General features: G+C 38.1%; 1 protein-coding gene across 16 annotated transcripts in view; it reads right to left on the bottom strand.

The window, feature by feature from the left end:
• LOC132774436 (complement factor H-like) overlaps positions 1-17376 on the bottom strand; it is a 136405-nt gene that overhangs the window by 107772 nt on the left and 11257 nt on the right. For 11 of the 16 annotated variants that reach the window (XM_067467581.1, XM_067467583.1, XM_067467580.1 and 8 more), the window contains one exon: positions 14735-14914. The exons of the other annotated variants lie outside the window; for them this stretch is intronic. In XM_067467581.1, the coding sequence (XP_067323682.1) occupies positions 14735-14914 (180 nt within the window). The remainder of the gene's footprint in view (positions 1-14734; positions 14915-17376) is intronic. 16 annotated transcript variants of the gene reach the window in all.

The raw sequence follows: 17376 nt of genomic DNA, 5'->3' as shown, positions 1-17376 counted from the left end.
ACATGTCAGACAGACAATTCTGGTTCTTCTGAAGCTGATTTGGAGGGCCTTACAGTTTTGCAGCAGTAAAAAAAAAACAACTTTTGCAAATAGGTGCTTTTTATTTTATTTTTCAAAATACACAAACATTTTACAAACAAAAAGTAACTACTGAAATTATATACAGCTACTGTATTCTTTAGTCTGTTAAACCCCATTATGAGTTCACACTCACAGTACGTGCATTTATTTTTTCCCCTTTCAATACATTTGCTTGTTTGGAAATTGACAATGGGCTTCCTATAACTTCACCCTTTACAAATATTGGAGTTCTGTTTTCTAAAAACAACATGTCTGTTAAAATGTTCACAGCCCATTAAAAGTAGCTGTGGATAATCTTTGAAAAATGTATTTGCAAAAATCTAGAGTAATTTTAAGCTATTGAAGATAATTAAGCTATCTTTTCTGATGATGGCATGCTCATCAAAAAATCTTCCTTGTACACTTCTCCCCATTCCTTATATTCACACCTGTAAAATACAAAGTGAACAGGTAAGATTACAAGCACAGGTAATTATTTGTTATGTGGATTCTTAATATAAAACAGGACAGTGTTTAATGCGATTCACAAATTGTTTCAAAGCAATGCTGTATACACAAATGATAGTATACAGTACTATAAGTTAGTGTCAATATCTAGGCATGTTAAGGCAGTGTTTCTCAACCTTCCTAATGCCGCGACCCCTAAATACTAGGCCTGGGTAACAATGGAAAAATTTGTTTCTAAAATCGATTCTTTTTTGGGGGGTTTTGCGTTTCGATATTTAAAAAAATTCCGAAATTTTTCTTTTAAAAAGTTCGATATTTACGAAATTTCGTAAATGTTAAAAAAATTACGAAACATTAACAAAACAAATACGAAACAATAACGAATCGATTCGTTAATGGCGGACGCCACCGCGCAATACGCTAAAAAACCTCCAAATGGGACAGGGGGAACTTCTGAAGCTTCCCTCTCCCTCTGTTGTTGACTGTTGGTGTGATATTATAATTTTTTTCACTAATTAAACAAAAAACAACTATAAAACTTGCCCCAGACATGCGGAAATAATAACGAAACGACCTCAAACCGATAACGAAACGAATACATAACGAATCCGAAGCATTTACGAAATGAATTCAAAAATTCGTTTCGTTTTTAAGTTGCTCCAGAATGGTTCGTTATCGCTTCGTTATAAAAAAAATAACGAATTTTTAACGAATTACGAATTAATGAAACGAAACTGCCCAGCCCTACTAAATAGAGTTCCTCATGTTGTGGTGACCCCCAACCATAACATTAATTTTGTTGCTACTTCATAACTGTAATTTGGCTCCTATTATGAATCAGAATGTAAATATGTGTTTTCATTCACTGGAGCAAATTTGGCACAAATACCTAATGTGCCCAAATTTGAATACTGATGGAGTTGATTTTGTCATTTGGGAGTTATAGTTACTGGGCTTCACCTACAATCAAAAGCATTCTGAACTCCACCAACAATGGAATTGAACCAAACTGGGCATACCGAACTCCCATGACCAATAGAAAATATTGGAAGAGTTTGGTGGGCATTGACCTTGAGTTTGGGAGTTGTCGTTCACCTACATCTAGAGAGCACTGTGGACTCAAACAATGATGGATCTGGACCAAACTTGGCACAGATCCTCAATATGCCCAAATGTGAACACTGGTGGAGTTTGGGGAAATGATACTTGACATTTGGGAGTTGTAGCTGCTGGGGTTTATAGTTCACTTACAATCAAAGAGTATTATGAACCCTACCAATGATAGAATTGGGCCAAACTTTCCACACAGAACCCCCATGACCAACAGAAAATACGGTGTTTTCTGATGGTCTTAGGTGACCCCTCTGACACCCCGTCATGACCCCTCCAGGGGTCCCGACCCCCAGGTTGAGAAACACTGTGTTAAGGCAACTATATTAGGGCTCTCTTTTTATTAACAAAAATTAGCGTTTGAAAGAAAGGCATCAATTTTTAAATGGTTGAGGTAGAATCTTAGAATTGGAAAAGAATACAAGGGCCATCCAGTCTACTCCCCAGCCACACAAGCATCCTGAATCAATCATTGCTGACATTAAATGTTTTCAAATTTTGATATATTTCTATTTATTTTGATGAACAATTAATTTAGCTCAGTGATGCATACTATCCCCCACTCATCAAATTAAGTGTAGCATGCAAAAATCAGATGCCTGTAGTATAGGTAAATGAGACTAGAGGTGTGTAAATGTCAATCTCCCTTAATTTAATTCATTTACTCAAAAATTAAATATTTCAGAAGTGTTCTCTTTCCTGGGGAACATTATATAAGTTTTTGTTTCATGTTCAAGTTTTAACATTGGGGCTCTTTTAATAAAAACATTGCTAAACAATGTTTTGTACAAATTCCCTGAATTTGGAGCAAAAACAAACAAGATGAACTTGTGCAAAACTATAAGCTCTATGCCAAAAACCTCTTGTGTCTTTTTCCTATTATTGTTATTGATTTTCTTAAAAAATCAATCTGTTTACTGTCCTAAAGGAGGAAATAAATAAATGTTGCAAAGCAACTGATGTTTTTTTCTGAAGTGTTTTCAGATAAATCATCATTTTTACCGAGGATAAACACTTAAATATTCTTTTTTTTTTACTTTACTTTTTTTTAATTATTTGAAACAATCTCGTATATAATCAGAAAAGATACATTCAAAAATAATGAAATGTGTCTAGATCTGTATGCAGAAGGCAACTTGTACAAAATAAGTAAAACATACTTTACCATTCACTTGAGTTTAAGACATTTTCAAAGGAAAATCCATGCAAACTGTTCCTAACTAGAACTGTTTCCATCTAGATAACAGCAATAATGCCATCAGCTACTTCTCTCCCTCCCTCCCCATATCATATGCACCAAAAAAAATATCCCAATGTATCTTTTTTTAAGGTAATTCCTTAATCTTCTTTACATTCCTATGGTAGGTCTAAGATGCCAAAAGGATGGTCAAGTCAATCAACAAAAGATGCGCTGACGAAACATATATCTATTCACAATGCTAAAGTAATAAGCATTGTTATTTATGTCTCTATTAGGGCTGAGCAATCAATTAAAAATGTTTTAAAATTCATTACAAACTTAGGAATTCCAGTGTTTCATTTCTAAAGTGTTTCTAAAGTATCAATTTCATTACTATAAAGAGAGTAACAAAATTTTGTTACTTGTTCATTATAATAATTTTGCAAGTGGGGAAACTTCAGGGGCTCTTTTCTCCCTCATTTTTACATCTATTGGGGTGAAACTTGCTACAATGGTAGAACACATTAACCACTATAAGCCCATACAATTTCAGAATATTTCACTTATCCATGGATTTTGGGAAAAATTTTAAAGTTTTTATAAACAATGTATTTAACAAAAACTACAAGAGCTATCTCCTTGAATTTTCTATACAGTAACGCAAAATGACAGGGTATCATTTCCCCCCAACGTTCAGAAATAGTTATATGTCTACTGATTTTTTTAAAAAAAGAAAAAGTCAGAATAGCTATCTCATTGAACACCTTGTCTTTAACAGCAATATACTTACATATCATTCGCATCGTGGGTATTCAAATGCGCCATTGACACATTGTACTCTGAATAGCTCAGGAGGCACAACTGGACGATAGCCATGTTTACATATAAATTCTGTTGTATCCCCATCTCCGGAATATATTTTTTCAGCCTTTGACCACCTCAGCCTTATATTGTTACGTTCCATGACTTCCTCACTTGCTGTACATGGGACTGCAGAAAAACACAGTTTATTAAAGTTTTTATAAATAATAAAAGCACAGGACTGAAATATTCAGAGCATTTAGCCAGAAATACACAATAAAAGCACAGTTCTTTTATGAAACAATTCATCCAAAAGTAGAAAGAGATGTAGTGATATCTAAGATTGGTCAAAAATGATTACTTCAAGAGATTAGGAAAATCGTGTTACTATATCGAATTGCTTTTAGCTTGTCACCTGTTAAAATAAATACATTATGGCATCCCACAAAATATCAGGGGAAAAATTAACATTTCTATATTTCCCAAAAAGGATGACAAGAAGGGTATGGACTCCCCTGTGAATGTGTCATGTTTTGCAGTTGATGGTGGTTGATATTGTGCCATGCCTAGCAGTTGTTGGTGGTTAGTATATATAATTCCCAATAGTAGTAAACAAAAGCAGGTTTCCCAATGGAAGTAAGAGTGTCATCTGTAGGAGAAACTCTCTGGCTCAGTCCCACTGAACTCCCAATGAGGATGGAAATGGAGACAGATTGAGAGAATCTCTTCTGGTAGGGGTTCAACATACTTCATAAGAAAATACATAGGACTACAATTATGATAGTTCAGTGACATGGGGAACCCAAAAACCCAAATCCTATAAATCCAAGAACTATTTAACAGAAAGTCCCGCATTGCTATTTATCTTTCTGTACAAATGAGAAATACAAACCTATGGTATAAATCCCACCTTCCCCAGGATTACAGAAGTAATGAAAACTCTCTGTGAGAAATATAGAAGGCATATGAAGGCAGCTTAATCTGTGTATGTCTTACACTAAGAAGGAAACTACTACTGGTATATGACCTGCAACAGCTTTTCCAACTCCATAATTCTGAATGCATTGGATTGAATACTTGTAACATGAAATAGTTATAAGTATATGCTTATATTGTGTAGAATTCAATTTTTTTAATTGACTAGATAAATCTATTAAAGCTACGACACATACATGAATTTTACTTTTTTCTATATTAAACAAGATCTATACCATTAAATTTTATGAAGTCTTGAGATTATTCTCATACCTATGCACTCTGGGGTGTCCGACCAAAGGCCATCTTGACAACGTACTACTGCATTTCCTTTCATGTTGTAGAAACGCTGGCATTTGTATGTCACCCAATCACCCGATTTATATTCTTGTTTTACAAGTTCAATAAAATCTCCATTTTCAATAGAAGGTGGATGACCACATTTTCCTGTATTAACTTTAGAAAAGAATTGAACAATGAATCAGAAAACAGCTTTTTTCTCAGTATGTAATTTTTTCTGTTGTGAAAATCACTTATAGTTTATAAACTTTATGGTTTCAGAAATGCATGGGTTAAAACAATAGAGATGTGTAGAATTGGTAGAGTGTCACTTTTGGAGTTTGTTTTGCAAATTGGAAAAGAAGCTTGCAATGTACTTCGTGCATTGTGCCGATGTGAACGGACATGATCAGAGATTGCTGTGTATATATTTTGTAAATAAAGATAAAGTGCTGCTTTTGTTGAAAGCTGAATTGATGAGTCCGGGGTTTTTCCAATATTGTGTCTTCAGGAAGAGCTTGCAAGGTCAACGCAACTGAGATAAGAATGGTTATTTATTTCAACTTTTCCTCAGTACATTCATTATGATTGCAAATACTATGAGAATGTATATCCTTCCCCTCTGTTACAAATATGAAAACGAAAATAAGGGAAAATACTTGTCCAAAGACATACTTTTCATTTTTATGAATGGAAACTAAACTGTATGTGTTTGTTAATGAATCATGGACAATTAATTACAACAAAAAGAAGAAGAAGAAGAACAAGTGATGATTCTCCTTATTATTAAGAGTTCAAATAGACCACACAGTTGCTTTTGTGTACATAGGATTTCAACAAGTCTGCATTTTGTTCACCTGTTTACTCCCAGTGTTTATCTTATTCCTATCCGGTTTTGAAGATTACTTTTAGTACCTATTATATATTAGTTTTAAGTAGTAGCAAAAATATAGAATAGTATTAGTACTTGCAATTCTTCTACTTCTTTTCTGGCCATTCTTTTATTTAGCTTGGAATTCTTGCCCAGGACAATTAAGCTCTGCCATTTCATCTATAACCACCACTTTCATAAAGCCGTTAAGGCTCACTGATAGGATTCAGCCTGATCCAGTTTTCATAAAATTTGTGTGTATTTGTAGGTCTCTAAGACTGGAATGAAAGGGCAACCAATCTTCATTCAATTCATAAATTTAATTTCTGACAAATATATTTTTGTGGGGGAAAGGGGAAGCAGAACAGGTTAGATGTATGGAATATGAACTTCCCTAAATATCTAACTTAATGTTTAATTTTTGAGCCTTGGAATAGCACATACAATTGCATCCATTGTCCATGCATGAGTGTTATAACAAACCAGGAAGCTTCTATTACCAGTAGTCTCCAATTCTATGCACAAGAGAAAAGTCAAGCTAACTGTTTCAAAACACGATATGATGTCAAGCATCAGTAATGAAGTAGGCTTGACATCTTGCATTCTTCCAGATCCATTAATTATAGGTTTCCAACTTAAATGTTTGAATAATCCAGCCAAGATATAACATCTCAAGCATATTTGTTTAGGATATCCAAATTTAACCTTAAATGCAATTTTTTCAATCAACACACAATCAATCCACACACATTTATCAACCAAGAATAGGCCGACAACCCATTAGCACTTTATTCTAAGGCCTTCCCCATATCAGCACTTTAACAATTTTATAACATAGAAGGTAAGGCAAGACATGTACCAGGGCAAGAGAGAGTTACATGGGGTCGGTGTTTTCCATCCATTTACATCATAGTATTCAGAGATGTAGAAAAAGGGGAGGTGACCCAGGGGCCACCTCCCACCCCTGGGCCGACTCCACCCACATTGACACCAATTAATATTGGTGTCAATGTCGGAGCGGATCCAAGTGGCTTTATCTGCCAAATTCCTCATAATGAACTGTCAATTGATCAGGGATCCATGGCTGTGCAGGGTTTAAGAGTGCCCTGGTCACTTGAAACAGCTCTCTTGGGCAGTTCCTTGCAGATGCAATGTTGGTTGCAAAATATTTCTTTGCTGCCTTCATTGTCACAGAGTAGACTTTTAAATGAGCTCTTGGTCAGATTCACTGTGAGATCTACACCAACACTGCTCTAGTCTCCATTTCAATTGATTCACCCACTCCACCCACTCCACCCACATCTGTCTAGGTAAACAAGATAGCAGGCCCTCCAAGCTGCTGCTTAATGCCAGGTTGGTGAATGGAAAAACAACAGATTTAATCTTGGATGAGCATGCAGACCTAGTCTGTATTACTGAGACCTGTCTGGATTGGGGGGAGGGGGGGTGCAAATCTCTCCCAACTTTGCCCACCACGTTTCAGTGTGCAGCAGCAAGCCAGATCTAGAGATGGGGAAAAGGAGTCGCAATAGTTAATCGAGACTCCATTGACCTGGTCAAGTGTCCAGTCCCACAGTTGACCACATTCCAGTGTGCCCATGTAAGGGTGAGTGGCCAGGACAGAACAGGGATTCTGTTGGTGTAGTGTTCATCCTGCTACACAACAGTCTCCCTGCATGTGCTATCTGGGGTGGTCTCAGGCCTGGTGTTGGATTCCCAATGGTAGTAGTGCTGGAAGAGTTCAACATCCACACCAAGACTGCCCTGTCAGGAGTGGTTCAGAACTTCATGGCTGCCATGACAACCATGGGTCTGTCCCAAGTGGTTTCTGGCCCAACCCATAGCACTGGACGCACTGTAGACCTGGTCTTCTGTTTAGAGTGGGATGATGGTGACGATATTGTCAAGGAACTGTCCAGAGTTCCTTTGTTATGGACTGATCACTACCTGGCCAGGTTTAGTCTCACTGGGGCTCTAAACCTCTGCAGGGGTGGAGGGCCAATCAAGAGGAACACTCCAGTAGGCTTATGGATCCAGATGGATTTCTGATGTCTCTTGGGGATTTTCCTGCCTCTTTGGTAGGTGATATTGTTGAAGCTCTGGCAGACTTCTGGAACACAGAGGTAGCCAGGGTAGTTGGCACAATCGCTCTCAAACATCTTTCAAAAAGCAGAGCCGAATCAACTTCCTGGTACTCTAGGGAACTGACCGCGATGAATCAATTGAAATGGAGACTAGAGCAGTGTTGGTGTAGATCTCACAGTGAATCTGACCAAGAGCTCATTTAAAAGTCTACTCTGTGACAATGAAGGCAGCAAAGAAATATTTTGCAACCAACATTGCATCTGCAAGGAACTGCCCAAGAGAGCTGTTTCAAGTGACCAGGGCACTCTTAAACCCTGCACAGCCATGGATCCCTGATCAATTGACAGTTCATTATGAGGAATTTGGCAGATAAAGCCACTTGGATCCGCTCCGACATTGACACCAATATTAATGCAGTCTCAGTGGATGTAACTGAAGCATCTGTTTGTCATGATACTGTGGATTCCTTTCAACTTATCCAGCCCAAGGATGTAGACAAGATCATTGGAGGAATGAGACCAACCACCTGTTCTCTGGACCCTTGACCATTCTCACTCATTAAATCGGTGGGGGGGGGGGGACTGGCAGAGTGGGCAAAGGTGCTGGTAAATGCCTCCCTGACCCAAGGCATAATGCCTACTAATTTCAGGGACTCTTGTTGAAGACTCTGGAACTGAATTCCACTCAGTTGAGTAATTATAGGCCACTATACAATCTCCCCTTCCTGGGCAAGGTTCTAGAGAAGGTAGTGGCCTCACAACTCCAAAGGTTCTTGGATGAAACTGATTATCTGAATCCATCTCAATCAGGTTTCAGGCCTGACTACAGGACAGGGATGGTGTTGATCACCTTGGTGGATGATCTACAAAGAGAGCTAAATAGAGGGATTGTGTCTTTGCCACTTCTCCTGGACCTCACAGCAACTTTCGATACCACTTTTTGGGGCACTGTTCTACAGTGGCACTGGTCCTTCCTGGAGGGTTGAACCCAGAAGGAGATGCTGGGAAACTGTGGAGTCCCTCAGTTTTCATTTCTGTCCCCCATGTTGTTTAACATTTACATGAAACCACTGGGAGAGATAATACGGAGAGATAATACGGAGTTTTGGAATTTGGTGTCAAATTTATGTGGATGACACCCAACTATTACTCCTCTCTACTAAATGCCAAGGATGCCGTCCTACCCCTAAACCAGTGCCTGTCATCAGTGATGGACTGGTTTAGGGGTAGTTGAGGGTAAGTTCAAACAAAACAGAGGTACTACTGGTTAGTTGGAAGGCAGACAGAAGTGTGGGGCTACAGCCTGTGTTGGAGGGGGGTCACACTTCCTCTGAAGACACAGGTTTGTAGTCTGGGGGTGATCCTGAAATCATCGCTGATCCTGGAATCGCAGGTGCTGGCAGTGGTCAGGAGTGCCTTCACACAATTAAAAGTTTTGCACCAGCTGCACCCATGGCTTGAGCAACCAGGTCATGGTAGTTTTCACCTTAGAAACATCTCACCTGGACTAGTACAACACTCTCTACATAGGACTGCCTTTGAAGATGGTTCGGAAGCTGCAGCTGGTTTAGAAATCAGCAGCCACATTACTAACTGAAGCACCGTAGAAGGAGCGGACAACTCCTATGTTACAGCATGTCCACTGGCTGCTGGTCTGCGGTGCTGGTTATTACCTATAAAGCCTAAATGGTTCGGACCCAGACTATTGAAAAAACGCATCTGTGTTTACAAATCAGCACGAGCACTGTGGTCTGCAGAAGAGTCCCTGCTCTAGGTCCCACCTCTGTCTCAAACCTAGCTGATGAGGAAAAGAGAAAAGGCCTTCTCTGCAATCGTTCCCCGTCTCTGGTACTCCTTCCCTAAATTAAAAATGCCCCCCTATCTCCTCTCCTTTAAAAAGCTTTTAAAATCACATCTATGCACTTTAGCCTATGGAGAGAAGGAGGACTAATTACACGTTATATGCACCCTTACCTAATTGCTGAACATCTACCTTCATTAATCTATTGTTTACCATCCTCAATCCAATAATTTTAGTCAAATTTTAAGAGATTTTTAGGATTTAATATGATGTTATTGTGTGGATTGTATTATGTCTTGTTCATTTAAGTTGCTTTTTATCATTTTTATTGAGCTTGTTTTTATTATACCTTATCCCCAGTCATTGAATGTTTACCACTTATTTTTATTTTGTTGTAAGCCACCCTGATTCCCTTTGAGGAGACAGGGAGAGCTATAAATAAAGCATTATGATTATATAAAAATGGGCAAATGAAAAAATAACCATGAACAACATACATATTATTCTATAAAGTACAAGTAATATGTATGTTTTGTCATGGCATTGGGGTTTTCTTGGGTTGTAATATGCGGGGGAAATAATCATTCATTTTTTTCCAACACTCATTAAAGTTCATTGCAGCAGTGGGAACAAGTTTGCTTGTTCATACAACTAAATTCAAACCAACTCAACTCATATTTTCTTAATGAAGAAATGAAATAGAATCCAAACTTCATGCTTGTCAAATGTAGTGGAACAGTTTGCTGATTAAAAACAGTTCCGGCCCAGTTTACCTGTCCAAATGTATCTCCTTCTATGAATCACCAAGGACGTTAAGATCATCCAGGGAGCCCTGCTCTTGGTCCCACCACCTTCGCAGACATGACTGGTGGGGATGAGAGACAGGGCCTTCTCCGTGGTAGCTCCTCGGCTGTGGAACTCCCTCCCCAATGACATTAGGTCTGCCCCCACCCTCCTGACCTTTCGTAAAAAAAACTCAAAACCTGGCTATGGGATCAAGCATTTGAACAATAGATGGATTAACTGGGAAGAGAATGTTTTAGTTACTGCAATGGATTGACCTGGACTATGATTTTGAACAGGTGAACTGTTTTAAAATGGAATGTTTATAATTGTTTTTAATTATGCTAATTGTAACTGTGATTTTAATGTACTGTGTTGGCATCTAATGGCTGCCTGTTGTAGCCATCCCGTAAACCTCTTCAGAGGTGAGAAGGACGGGATATAAATGCTCAAAATAAATAAATACATACATAAAATGAAATCTGTACTAAAATACTTATGTAATGTATTTAAAGAAATGCAAACAGAAAGCAGATATTAGGAGAAATATATGTGTACATTCATGCAAAGTTTTTAACCAAGAAAATTTAAACTAGTAGTGATACAGAATGAATTTGTGCATCAACACAGTTTGAAAATTGTACAAACCAAATCATGGGATTCTTCATCTTTAGTTTGGCAAGAAAGAGCATTTACTCATAAAGTCAACAGTACTGGAAAAGGCAAACAGTAATCTATCCCATATTGTGCTCTGAGGCATGGACACCAAAATGAGCTTGTATCAATCCATGCAATTCAGACAAACAGGCAAACAGTATTATCACAAAATACAGAATGACATTTATTTATCCAAGCCTTTCAAACACCTTCCTGCTAGGAAAAAGGAGAGATTATTGGGCAAAATGTTTCTCAAGTTATAAGAAGCTTGGAGTAGAAGAATCCTGGACTGATGGAAATTTTAATGTAGAGATTTATTCTCTACAAAAAATGCACATGCAATTTGCCACACACAACAGGCACATGAAAAATTGTACAAAAAGATCATTTTGTATGCAGAACACATATTTTTCTCTGTCGAAAATAAAATTTCAACACAGAAATATTAATTTCTGTATGGAAAAAATTGTTTTCTGTGCAGAAATCAGAAGTAATTGGATACGAAATAATTTGCAAAAATGTGTTTTCCTGCATAGAAATATCAGTGCTGACCTCAGCTATGGATTTTGGTAAGCAAGACTTGAGCCTTCTTATAACCCTTGCAATCCTGAATAAGAGACAAAATGGATGATAGGTCATTCTATGCCACATAAGTTGAACTACATGTCGGATGAGCTGACCTCAAGTAGGTAGGTCGTCTTTAGCCATTGCTAAAAATCATGGGAGACTTTTCCTTTCACTCTTGAGAAGCTAATCAAAAGTCTACATAGAAAAAAAGAGAAAACTTCCATTTTAATTTGTACCTCACTTTCAAGATATATCAGAATGGGATCAAATACCTCTGCATTGGGGTGCTTCTGACCATTGCTTCTTTAAACACTTTACTATACGAGATCCAGACATATAGTATCCATTTTCACACTGATACTGCACACTTTCATTAGGCGAATACTTTGGTTTTCTATTTCCTCGAAGCCAACCATGAAGAATGTCAGGTGGAGGGGGACAACTCACATCTAAAATGTTGGAGAAAACAATCCTTGAAAGATCATTTGAAAAACAAAAACAATATCTGTACATTTGTAATGTCTGTTTTTCTGAAGCCTTGCATCAGCAAACCTCCTCCCTCCTTTAACAGAATTGGATTTCTTTTCTGGATTCCTCTTAGAGTGGTTAGTTTTTTTCATTTGTCATTTCTATTTGTCCTTCAAATGTAATAATGAGATGTGTCTCTACCTTCACATCAGAAATAGTTAAACATGCATTAGAAGGTTGGAGAACCCTGTGTCTCCTTCCTTCCAATCCCTTCCATTTTCTTTTCTTTTTCTTCTCAATGCTTACCACTGAAACTTTGCAAGAGGATTTGGAAATAATTCATCCATACCTTCACATGTTGGTGGTTCTGACCATGCCCGATTTTCACACCTTATAGTATCTCGTCCAGATATTTCAAAATCTTTATGGCATTTATAATGCAGTTCTTGACCAGGAAGATAAATGTTGTCTCTGTTCACCACAATATTGTCTCTGTTCACCACGATATCACCGTTAGCAATTACAGGAGGTTCTCCACAGGTTACATCTAAATGGGGACATGATACAAATAAGAAAGATCTTTGTGATAGTTTTATAAAAAATATTGTCTCATTATAAAGGAGAAAAATACATTTACATTACATTGTTTCTATCCCTCCCATTTCAGCCCGAAGGCTGAATTCCATGCCGAAACAAAATACATACATTGATAAAGCAAAAACATCAAGTGCAATTAAACATAAATGACAGTGCATAATAAATAACTTAAAAAGAGACTATGTCCTCTCATTCAAATTTCATCCATTACATTGTCTTGTCCGTTCCTTGGTCAATTTCCAACTCTAGTTTGTCTGTTTACTTCAGGGTTCCAAATGCTTGCTTGAAGAGCCAAGTTTTTACTCTTTTTCAGAAAGTCAGGAGGGAGGGGGCTGATCTAATATCCCTAGGGAGGGAGTTCCACAGCTGTGGGGCCACCACAGAGAAGGTCCTGTCTCTTGTCTCTGCCAAACGTGCCTGCGAAGCAGGCGGGATCGAGAGCAGGGCCTCTCCAGACGATCTTAAGTTCCTGGGGGGTTCGTAGGGAGAGATGCGTTCAGATAGATAGACTGGGCCAGAACCATTTAAAGATTCCAAAGTTGTTTAGGAAAAAAATGTCTACATTGTCTGAATGTCAATATGTAGCAGTGCAAGTAGGATCCCATTGAATTGATTTTGCCTTTCTTTGGTGCACATACATTTGAAGTTTGGAGTATGAACAGATGCAGATTGGTGGATGAGGAGCATAGGAACGTCCTTGCAGACGGCCAATTCTCTCACACCAGGAGTGACTTGCAGTCATTCAAGTCACTCCTGACACGACCAAAAAAAAATAGTAGATAGAAAACAAATTCCATTCCTAGAAAATATAAATTCTTAATATATATTATAAAAGAAAAAGAGCATTTTAAAGAAGATATTTTACTTTTAGATCATAGATAAATGATAACCAAGATATCTAGATGGCGGCACACATACATATTTTCCAGTAAGGTGGCAGGGAAGCTGTTGCTAAGTTCATCATGGTTTCCTCTCTAAAGGTATAGTAGCTGATTCTTCATACTGGTAAATCCAGTCTTCCTTTTTTTTTTCTTCCTTCCTTCCTCCCTCCCTCCCTCCCTCCCTCCCTTCCTTCCTCCCTCCCTCCCTTCCTTCCTCCCTTTCTTCTATCTATTGGATAGCATAGGGGAGGGTTATCACCCCAGTAACATTTATTTTGCTGTCTGTACCCCTGTTCAGAATATTTCCTCTCACTTTCTGTCCCTGTGATAATTGGATTTCAGAAAATGTGGCTGTCGTGGAAAGAAGGATAGAGTATAATGATTCCGTGGAGACTTCTTTTCCCCATGATATCTCTTCCTGGATTCACATACCCTTCTGAGGAGTAGATTTATCTCACTTCCTATGTCTCATGCCCCATTTGTAAGTCAAATGTTTATAACTTGGGGACTGCCTGTACTCTGCTCTCTTTACTCCTACAGAATCCACATTTTTTCCTCCTAGAGACATGGTGGTAGGTGCTAATGATATCCAGATATTCAATTGCAAGGCAGAACCAGCCATTATGAGTTTATGGGTGATAGCTCGGCTCCAGCCTTGAGACTCAGGTGATCTGTACTCATCATCATGCCTCTCACCTTCCTTCCCTCCCTCCTTCCTCAAATTTAATTTTCAGGTGCATTTTCCCAAGAAGGATAATTGAAACTCTAGGTTTGGAAAACTATATGAGAGAAAAAAAATGTTTTTGGAAAAAAATCAGGTTGCCTTTTCTAATGAAGATTCATACGAACCCATGGCTACAACTTAGAGAAACAGCTTCATTCCTTATCATGTATCTGTGTGTCTCCCATAGGATAACAGCAATGATGTTTCTGTGAAAATATGGTGCATGTAAAAGTGCCAGCCAATAATAGCTCCTGTGAAGTCCTTCCCTATCATTGTTCTTGGTGAATTACCATGGGTTTCCAGATGTATGCGCAATGCATCCAACTACTTCAGCTGTGTAAATAAAGTCAAAAAAGTATACTCTGCAAACAGAGGAAAGAAATAATCTCAGATTGGATATTTTCAACAACGAACTAAAACCTGCTTACCTTGAGCAATGCAACTTGGAGTTGGAAACCAGCCATTTTTTGTGCATGTGGTTGTTGTTTGCTGATTTGCAGGACTGTATCCTCTATCACATCCATATGAAATCACATTGCCCTCTATGAGTGGCCGCTGATAATAATTTAAAAAACCATGTGGAATTCGTCGAGGAGGATCACATTGTTCTAAAAGCAAAAGAACAATTATGTTGCATCACCTATGCAAAATTATTATAGGGAATCAAAGTGTATTCTTACACCAAGTATATAGACAGATGACATAAATTAAAATCTGTATACATTTTTAAATGTTAAAAATGGGATGGGGAAAATCATTCCTTTCCCTTTTAACTTCTTCATTCTGTAATGGGGTGGTAGGCATGCTGCAAAGTTAAGCACTGGGTGAATCTCCAGAGATCTAGCATTTCTAACCTGATATCAACCTGGGTACTATATGCCCTATAATGGATTTTAATTAAGAATGCTTGCTTAGTACTAGATAAATTTGAACTTCACCACAAAATATATCAACCCGTCTCTCTATTGTCATATTTCATGCAACATACATTCTTATCAACATAACATGATTTGATGAAATAGGGTACTTTTGAAGTAATCTCCTCTACAATGGTAGCTAAAAAGTAATAGGAGATAAATCCATACATCCAATTTCTTTTTCCCTCTCCTTCATTTGACCATTTTATTGTCTGTTTTTTTCACTTGTTGTCACTAGTTCCTATATGGCACAGAAGGGGAGAAGCATTTGCATTTGCTGAGATCACTCCAGACCAGATTTATCTTAATTAACAACAGAAGTAACATTTGAGATAAAATGTAGACTTGAGAGGCTCAAACATCATCATTTTGTTTCCTCTGGATTATTTTCTGCATCTTTGCCTGATGAAGAAGCCAGTGAAGCTTTGAAAACTTGCATAATGTATTTTGCAGAATTTGCTTGGCCAATAAAATGTAACATTCTTTTATAGATTTTTGATTTTAATATATTTCATTATTTTAGAGAGAGCCTATAATCTTAGAGCAAAACACATTTTCTTGCTATTAATCTTTGAAAATCTAAAAGATTTCCATAAGAACTATGGATTTTTTTTCTGGTACTTTCAAGAGTGAATGGCATGCCATGCAACCCATTTAAGCAAACACACAGCACATATGATTACATTATGAACAATGCTGAAAACTATCTCAAAATATTGTATTAATTTTCCATTCTAACAGTGCTTAGTTCCAAATGTATAATAAAAATATTCAAACTGAGATATGTCAGGCCTTTTCCTTCACTCAGTTCAGAAACACAGTACACATTTACTCCCTTCTGAATCCCACGCCTGTTTACAGTTAGAGTTCTCTGTGCTTCCCCAAGTCATTTGAACATTGCTTAACTGTGTTAGGAAAGGAAATTCTATGACCTTGGAGAGTGAAGCTCTGAAGGATGAGACAGAGCTTCCTTTTATCACACTGCCTTTCCCTGATGTGAGGGACTGGATATAACTTCCTACTCACCAATGAACATCAATTCATAGAATAATACAGTTGGAAGAGACATGAGCCATCTAGTCCAACCCCCTGCCATGTAGGAAAAGCACAAAGTACCCCTGAAAGATGGCCAACCAAACTCTATTTAAAAGCCTCCAATGAAGCCTGCCCTTATGACTAATTGATTATTTCTATCTAAACTGGATAACGCAATGGGAATTCGGAACCAGTGTCTTGGCTCAATTACTGACTGCACATGGGACAATAACTTGAGGATCAATACAGATGTGACAAAGATGGTTCTGCTTCTGCTCTATGCATAGGTGTTCAACGTAATCAGCAGGACAGAGTTGCATTTCCACTGAAAGGTCAGAAAAGTTTGTTGATCCTGCTTTATTCCTGGAAGCCTATGATAATCAAAGTGGTCTTAGCTTTGCTTGGTATGTTGGCTGCAACCTGTTCTACAAAGAAATAGCCTTACCAATCCTGTAATAAATGACGGAAGAAGATGCCTTTGAAGATTGTCAACTGTAGTGGTTCTTGGGATTGTGTCTGGACAGAATTAAAATTGATGATGCTTTCTCTGACCCTGTCTACCCTGGCTACAAATGTTGAAAAGGACCAGAAATAGTGACATGATGTCCACACAAAATCCTGGGACTTCCAGCCTATACGAAGCAAACCCTGTTTTACCCCATGTTGGCAGAAATTTGGGAATGCCCCAGAGTTTGCTGAAATTCATGAGTTGCCCTGAGTTTGGACTTCCACTACCTTGAGCACATCTACACTAACTACTTAGGTCAGTGTAATATCTGATCATCCCATTGATGGCTAAATACCATCGACTTAAGTTAACTAAGGGGATAACCCAAATCCTGAACTAGTATTTCAGTGGACCTCCAAGTTAGGAATATTCAAGATAGTTGGGGCATTTCCTAACCAGATCTGTCAGCAATCCTATACTTCCAAGGATCAAGGAGCCTGGGGATATACCATGACAGTGAAGCACGGGTGTTGACAAATATGGCACTGACAGCTACCTTGGTGTCAAGTTTGACAGCTAGGGAGGAGGAAAGGGGATATTCAGCATGGCTGCGCAATGGGACTACCTGTTGCCTCCAAAGTAGCTGAGGGAGTGTCTATAGGGTCACCAA

The sequence above is a fragment of the Anolis sagrei genome, chromosome 4 (genome assembly GCF_037176765.1).
Source record: "Anolis sagrei isolate rAnoSag1 chromosome 4, rAnoSag1.mat, whole genome shotgun sequence".
NCBI classification, from domain to species: domain Eukaryota; kingdom Metazoa; phylum Chordata; class Lepidosauria; order Squamata; family Dactyloidae; genus Anolis; species Anolis sagrei.
Note: the sequence above shows the minus strand (reverse complement) of the source record. Positions and strands in the feature narration are given on the sequence as shown.